This window comes from Tetrao urogallus, assembly GCF_951394365.1.
Source record: "Tetrao urogallus genome assembly, chromosome: 21".
NCBI classification, from domain to species: Eukaryota; Metazoa; Chordata; class Aves; order Galliformes; family Phasianidae; genus Tetrao; species Tetrao urogallus.
In genome coordinates, this window is record NC_136834.1 from 5,348,709 (window position 1) to 5,356,862 (window position 8,154).

General features: G+C 37.0%; 1 protein-coding gene across 1 annotated transcript; it reads left to right on the forward strand.

Moving 5' to 3' along the window:
* Positions 1-1,340: 1,340 nt before the first annotated feature.
* Positions 1,341-4,456, forward strand: RER1 (retention in endoplasmic reticulum sorting receptor 1; the record flags this gene model as incomplete). The annotated part of the gene is made up of 6 exons (XM_079545459.1): positions 1,341-1,421; positions 1,982-2,086; positions 3,098-3,197; positions 3,584-3,662; positions 3,768-3,903; positions 4,334-4,456. 6 exons carry the CDS (start codon positions 1,341-1,343, stop codon positions 4,421-4,423), a joined length of 591 nt encoding a protein of 196 aa, XP_079401585.1. The 3' UTR covers positions 4,424-4,456.
* Positions 4,457-8,154: the final 3,698 nt, after the last annotated feature.

Consider the following 8,154-nt stretch of genomic DNA (forward strand, 5'->3'; position numbering starts at 1 on the left):
TGTCTCAGGATGATTCAAACCCACCCCAAATAAAGCACAAAATGATGCTAATAGTGCCGAGTAATTTCTTCCTTCTGCAGTGCAGTGAATGGGCAGAATAATAATTACTTCCTTTTTGTAATTAAAATGTCTGTATCTTTCTTTGTGTGAGTTTCCATTGGGTTTTGTTTTCTTTTTAGCCATAACTAGAATTAAAATGGAATCTTTTTTTGAAGCCTCGTGATCCTTTTCCCTTTATCTTTTCAGGTGTAACAGGACTCCTTTTTTCCTGCTTTCTATTTATTCTATAGGATCTGGTTTTCAGGTGTTTATAGGAAGTACTCAGCTTCAAGATTCTTTGACTGCCCAGATTGTCCTCAGTCTCAGTTTTTCCATTGCAGTATCTAAGTGTATCTTCTTCTGAATTAATGATGTTTCACTCGTGTGCTGCCATCTGAGGCTCTGGAGATGTTAATATCGTGGTGAAAGTCCTCCAGCTGTCCCAGAGGTGTGCAGTCCCACCCCCAGATGGGCACTCCAGGAAGTAATGTCAGGGATTGCTTTTGATGATGTGGCAGACGTGTTTCTCTTTAGAATCAATTTCGTTTGCTTTATATCTTCAGTAGACTGATAAAGCTTAGTTGAGCTTAACTCAAGAGTAAAGATCTTGAATTAGTAGCAGGAACATGTCCTTAAAAAAGAATACCAAGGGAATTATTTTTATCTGGGGTCAGAATCCTTGCCCTGTTCTTTGTTTACAGTTTTAGTGATACATAAAACTATTCTGTGACTTCAGGGCTCTTCATGTTCATTAGATAAACTCAGTGATTCATGCTAGGAGTGTTTCGCTTTGGATGCTTGTGACAAATGTTTGTTTCTGTAACCACTTGTGTACAAAGTCCTGAACCTAAATGCTTTGCTCTTTAGTTATTCCATATTTGAAAGTCTTAAACAGCTTGAAAAAAAATTATTTATTTTGGTTTTGTTCTTTGTGTTTAGGCACTGAGGTGGTGCTGCAGTGCGTATCAGTGCTTACATGTTGTAACTCAGCTCCTGCCTTATCAAGGTGATGTCTAACAGGGCTCATTACTGCATTTCTGTGTGGATTTGTTTCTCCTTCCCTAAGATGGGTTGGATCCTCTCTTCCCTTTGTAAAATACCCTTTTCTTTACCTTCTTGACAATTTCTTCTAGAACAGAATTTCTTTTTGAATAAATGTCTTCTCCAAGAATACTTTTTTTTTTTTCAAGTAGGGTTGTCCAAAATAATGTAAGAACATAAGGTGTTCTGTAGTATGAAGTTTCACAGCGCTCAGCTTTTTGTTTGAAATGTTACCTATGTGTTTTATTTTCACAGCAACCATGTCAGAAGGGGACAGCATTGGTGAGTCTGTTCATGGAAAGCCTTCTGTGGTCTATCGATTTTTCACAAGACTTGGGCAGGTTGGTTTTCTCTAGGATTTCTCTGACTCCATTAGAAGCAGGACTCAATGCAAAGCAATGCACACCTCAGTGAGTTTGAGGTTGGATGAACTGCTGAAATGCTGAAATCTGTACAGAAGATTTCATTTGAAATGTTTTTAAAATAGACAAATATTCTAATGTGTAGTTTAATGGGATTTTTAATGTGTATGTATGAATCATGTATGTATCACAGTGGAAATATGCTCTTATCATCAAAAAATGTTGCTTTATGTTCCCTGTCATAATCGTGTTAAGGAAAGTAAACTTAAGGGAGATAAAGAATAAAAGGTTTAAATTCAGGGTTTCTTTCTGATGCCCCACGTATTAGGAGTTGGGGTTTTCTGGCCTTTGTGGAAATGTAGAGCTTGTATTCTCAAAGATTTGTTTATTATTAAAGTTAATTGTAATAAGAATGTTTCATGTTACTCTCCTTTCCAAAATATATTTCCAAATGCTTACTATTTCTAATGCTGCCCAGAAATACGCCATATTCACTGGGCAGCATATATTTTACAGCTGCTTACTGTATTTCTTCCTAGATCTACCAGTCCTGGTTAGACAAATCTACTCCATATACTGCAGTGCGATGGATCGTAACTTTGGGTCTGAGTTTTATCTACATGATTAGAGTTTATTTACTGCAGGTAGGAAAACTGGGCTTACTGGTCAGTTTCAGCCATCATTAGTGTTCTGTTATTTCTGTTAGGAGGATTTCAGGAATTACATTTTGTCACTAGAACACATTAAGGGTAGATCAGGTAGTCTGAGGAGGAAGCTCTTGCTGGTGTTCAACTCCTGCCTTCAGACTAAAGAATTTGTGAATGCTGAAGATTATTTATTTGATGGTAAAGTGGAAATACTGCAGTAATGCTGTTGAAATTACATAATAAATTTCTGAGAACTTCGTAGCCATTGAAGTTTTTTATTTTTAAAGCTGACTGATTTGTTCAGGAGCCCATGGTTACCTTTGGCCATGCAAACTGAGAAACTTGCTTTTTTGGCACTTCTGCAGGCCGTCAGCAGGCTGTTTCTGCACTGGTCAGATGCCTGCATCTCATGCCAGGCTGCAGTTCAGTGTAGAGCTCGAGAATGGTGATTTCAGAAAACTGGAGATTGCAGATTGAGTGCAAGAACTGTGCAGAGCAGTGCTAATAGGAATATTTAAGAGACTGAAGCCTACAAAGATGCTTCAAACAAAGCAAGCCTTGCTTTCTTGCTTTTTGCTGCTTTTATGATATCTGCATTTTGAACATGGAAACCAGGCGTCCAAGAAAAGCTTTCATTAAATCCATCAGTGTACCACTCATGTTAAGGTTTGTTGTAATTAACATAATAGGTTTACTGTAGGGAAATTTAAGAAATATTTAGCTTATTAAGAATGATAGATTTAAAGTTTTTGCTGGTCTTCCAATAAGCTTAGTCAATATGTAAGTAAATTGAAATGAAAACTTTGTTTTCTATCAGTATAGAAATAGTGGAAAACATGTTTTTTTGTTGTTGCTTTGTTTTTAAGAAGAAAACCTCTCATGTGAATGTGAGGACATGGAGAAGCACTTATTAAGGAAGCAGAAACCAAATTGTTTGATTGAAAATATCTGACAGTGGTGTGCAGGAGGTCTTTAACCTTTTCTCCTTTGTTTCCTCCCTTTCTTCAGGGTTGGTACATTGTGACATATGCCTTGGGAATCTACCATCTAAATCTCTTTATAGCTTTCTTGTCGCCAAAGGTAGATCCCTCTTTAATGGAAGATTCAGGTATGGTGAATTCATTCTGCAGTAGTTTTGAACTTAATTAAACTTCTGGCTCATTTTGTCTGATATAATACTGTAAGGCTGTGCAGTTCCAGTCTGACACTGTATTCTTCAACTTGCAAAAACTCCATACAGCTTAAATTAGAAACTGCTATGAAATTGGTCTCCAAAGTGATTTTTTTCAGGTCTTGAACAATTCCATATTTTGTTAATCTTTGTTTTGACAGAGGTGTACATGACTTAAATTCTCCCTGCAATAACTCAATAACCTGGCACTCATTTTTGTTATCTTTTTTTTTTTTTAATGGGAAACCAACCCTGTTATACTAAAGCCACAACAGTAACTGGAATCTATGTAACAGAGTTGTCTGTTATTTTTTCTCCTTCAGATGATGGTCCTTCCTTACCTACAAGGCAAAATGAAGAATTTCGGCCTTTCATTAGGAGGCTCCCAGAGTTTAAATTCTGGTGAGTCGGTCTGTCTGCCCACGTTCTGTTTCTGAAATGTGTAAATATCTGCATTAATTAACGGTGACTGGTGTTGAAGGATTAATTGTTAATGCTATTTTTAAGGCACTCGGCCACTAAAGGCATCCTGGTTGCTATGGCATGTACATTCTTTGAGGCTTTCAACGTTCCTGTTTTTTGGCCAATCCTTGTGATGTACTTCATTATGCTGTTTTGTATCACTATGAAGAGGCAAATCAAGGTAACTTGCTAAGAACAGAATAGCATTTGTGATGTCAAAATGTGCAGTGTTGTTTCAGCCTCTGTCCAGTTTGCTGCATTACATTCTTAATATTTGTTGATGTTTTAAGAGGAGAATCATTTTCTTTCCAGACACTCAGAATTTTGATAAAGTACCATTACTCAAATGTAAACTAAGTGGCAGGAGTTCCCTGCAGTCCCCTTATGAGCAAACTTTACTGTGCTCTCTATGTTGTTTGAGTGTAACCAAATGTGAAAATCAGGCTCATAGCATTCTTTAAACCAGTTAACCTTTATGGTTAGCTTCTGAAGTGCTGTAGAACTTTCTCCCTAGAGGACTGTGTCAGTTATATGATGTATTATGAAACATTTTTTATAAACGTTATCTATATTTCTTGTCTCTAAAAATTGGTGTTTTTTTTTCTTCACAGCATATGATAAAGTACAGATATATACCCTTCACACACGGCAAGAGGAAATACAAAGGGAAAGAAGATGTGGGAAAGACCTTTGCTAGCTAGAAGGTGCAATCAACCTTTTGACCAATTCTGCTTACAACTAAAGGAACGATTTTTGAGCCATTGTAACAATGCCTTTTTTCTTCATAAAAATGATTGAGTTGTGACAAAGCAGTTGAAGTTTCATTTTAAGAGGATCTCGCTACTTTTATCTGAAGTATCAGTTGCTTGAAGAAACTGGCATTCTAACCAACTTGCTTTGAGTTTATCTTTTGTAAGAAGTTGGGGAAACTTTGGATAATCCCCTGGATTTGGGATAATGGATTCCTTTCAGGATCCATTGCACTGGAGAGATGAATGGCTTTGAGTTTGATGTTTTTACGTAGTTCTCAGTATCACCCTGAAGTGCTGTGCACGTATGTAGGAAAAAGGTGGCGCACATGATGCTGTTTTCTGCTTCATGGCCATGTGCTATTTTCATATAAAAATTCAGCAGATCTGAATAGATGCCAATTTGCTAAATGCATGATATTACTGAGTCATAAATAGAAAAAGAAATCTCCAAATGTAAGGATTTTGCAGTAGGGAGAAAAACACACACAGCTTCTAAATTAACTCATTTCTGTTAGGTTTCAATGCCAGTTTCACCATTACACTTCCCAGAAGATGCTAAAATTGGGTTCCTTCGTGATGACTCAAAGCTTTGTTCAAAATCTATTCCAATTTCCTTTGAGGACCTGGAATTATAAATATATATATTTTAATTGTTTTAGTTGGAATTTCTTTCATACCTAAGGGTTTCTTGATTAACTTAAGCCAACTCCGTGCAGCCCCTTCAGAATATACTCCAACTGGCCACAGGAGACAAACTTTGTGAGTTTTAACAAAGATTTTCATTTTCTATAGTTAAAAAAAAATCAGATAAATGACCTGCATGTAAACTTTTTCATGTGATACAACTGCAATTTTATTAAGTGACTTTTTAATTCCAAAATTTATTAAAAGACAGTGTCCCCCTTGGCTTGTTCTCTATTATCTTTATATATAAATATACGTATAGAAAGATCTAATAGTATTTATGGATTCTTTGCAGTAGTGATTACCCTAAGAATTTATCTTCATGTGACCTATTTTAGATCTTCAGGGAACATTCACTGGGACAAGGTAGATAAAGTTTAGCTCTTCAAAGATTCTAAATGGAGAACAGTGTCAACTTCAGCTGATGCCTTATTGGAAATCTTATAGAAAAGTTTCATATGACTTTGTTGAACGAAGTCATGGTGCCCTAGGATCCAGCCTTTTCCAAACCTTAAAAGTGAACAGTAGTTTAAGTTGATGTTGGTCTGGTTTTTGTTTGTCAGCTTGTGTTTTCCTTATCAATGTGGGAATTAGTCTAACTTCAAATTACAGAAACGCTGCATCTAGAAAGATCATGGACACTTGTAGTTCTTTGCCCTTTAGTCTGAAAGCCTGAACTTGGAGGTTTGCTGGAGTTTCTGAATACGTGAGTAAGACTTGGAGATTTGTATGATTCCTTTTTAAATGTTAGCAATTGGAGTGACCTCTGAGCAATGAGATATGAAAAACAGCCATTGCAAACTACAGATTTTTACCTTTACCTGATTTCTAACTTAAGTGGCAGCATAAGAACAGATTTCTTCTCATTAATAGATGTATAGCTAGCTGTTCAATATTCAGTGGGGTTAGCAGTTTTCAAATACACATTGTGGATGACATCAGGATGACTATAATTCCTCAGATGACTCTCAGCTTCCAAAGGCCAGGCAAGTTTAACAGCATTTTGTTAAACTTTGCTCTGTTTTTATCACTGAGGAGTGATGAATTACCATTACAGAATGCATGAAAAACTTGGCTCACCAGCTTCACAGGGACTTGCCAGTCACTGATTGATTCCTGTTTGTTTCTATGTGCAGATTATCTTTCCTCGCTGTTTTTCATGGTGCTTATAATGCAGTTGTTTCCTTAGCACATCTTTGAGTCATATGGACCATTTTTCTGCCATGGTTCTCTTTACAGTTTTAAACATGGGGATGCCTGAAATTTTTCTAGTGTAAGAAGGGGAAGATATTGCAGCTCTGAAAATGAGCTTTTGTACAATAATGCTGAAGTACTTGCACAGTAACTTTTTATTTGATTTATAGGTGCAAAGAAACAGTCGTCCGATTTTATTTGAGGATTCATGATAACGCTTGAAAATTTAATAATTAACTAGCTCACATCTCTGCAATACAAATAACTGTGAAAAGAAGTGCTTTTCCTGTAGCTTGCCCCTCCCAATCCATGTTTGGTGCTATTTGTGCAAGATTTATTGAAACAAACTCATGATCTGCCAGTGGATCACATGATTTCCCTTTCCACCTGTATTGAAGAAACAGAATCAACTTCCTCTTGCGCATACTGTGCAAAAATAAGGTGGTGTGTTAATAACTGATGATCTTTTTTTTTCCCTGATGCTCTAAATGCTTGTGTAGCAGAACTAATTATAACTTAGGGAAGTAAACTTTAGGAGGTAATGCTGCTGAATCTTTCCTCATTCATACTCTCATATACTGGCTCTGCCTAAATAGTTCCTATTACCATAAAGAGAGTAGAAGGCCTGTGGCTGAAATCAGCTTCTTCCCTGTGCTAGACTATGGAAAAGGCCATGCAGACAGAACATAGGCTCTGTTATAAAACTAATTAGTTACAGTTGGGCATAGTTGATTATTAGTATCCTGTAGTAGAAATGCTAAATCACAGCTTGCACCTGTGATGGAGCCTGGTGGGAAGGCAGGGCCAGCCCAGGGGAGCTCAGCTGCATGCAATGTACTGAGTGACCAGAAGGGCTGGAGCCAGGATCCACCCCTTCCCAGCCCTCCTTTAAGGGCTGGCAGTGGAGGCAAGGGGATCTTGGTGGAGATCCTTGCATACCTGAGGTCTTCAGAAGATAAGCAGCTTCTTTTCCTTTGTTTCTGTGCCCATGGCTGTTGTATTTGAGCAAACCCTCTTGCTGTAGCCTGGGATCTTGCTGTTCTGCTGTCACTGTTGCACTTTCCATCGTGTTACACATATGCACGTGTGACTTTGAAACACTTCTTCCATTGCTCTAGTCTTAAGTGTCTGGAATACTTGATTAAAATCTTTGTAGTAATAATGGTAGAGTTTTGAGGTTAAAAGCTCAATGTTGATTTCATTAATAGACATTCTATATTACTTTGGGCTTGCATTTGTTGCTTCTGTTCATCAGGGAAGCTTTGTCAAATCAAAGAAAGCTGCTTTATTGTTAACTTTACTATGAAAACTGAATGTTGATATACTTTTATCACCAGAAGTCCCACTGCAAGTGAAGTAAGGACTCGTGTACATCCTCTGATACTGTTTGTTGTTTTTTCTTTTTGCTTTCCCCTGAAATCTATAGCATGGACTCTTGTAATGTTAATTACCTAAAGGGAGTCTTAAAAATAGTAAAATGTTAGTAATGCCTTAAGCATGTTATGAAAGGTTGGAAGATTTGTTACTCAAATTTAGAGAAAATGACTTACATTTTTCATTGTTTGAAGACTATCGCACTTCTTTAAGCAACTTCAGAAAGACATTTTTAATATGGTCAAGAACCATAAAGCAAGAAACACGAAGAGGCAGAAATAGATTTATTTTGTACAACAGGAATGAAGTGCCACCTTGTACAGGCAGTTACCAGTTTTACAATAAAGTCTCATTCTTGGACTAACCTGAACTGTATGACCATTCTGTATGAAGGTAAGAGAGCAGAGGCCCTTGTAATGGATTTTTCC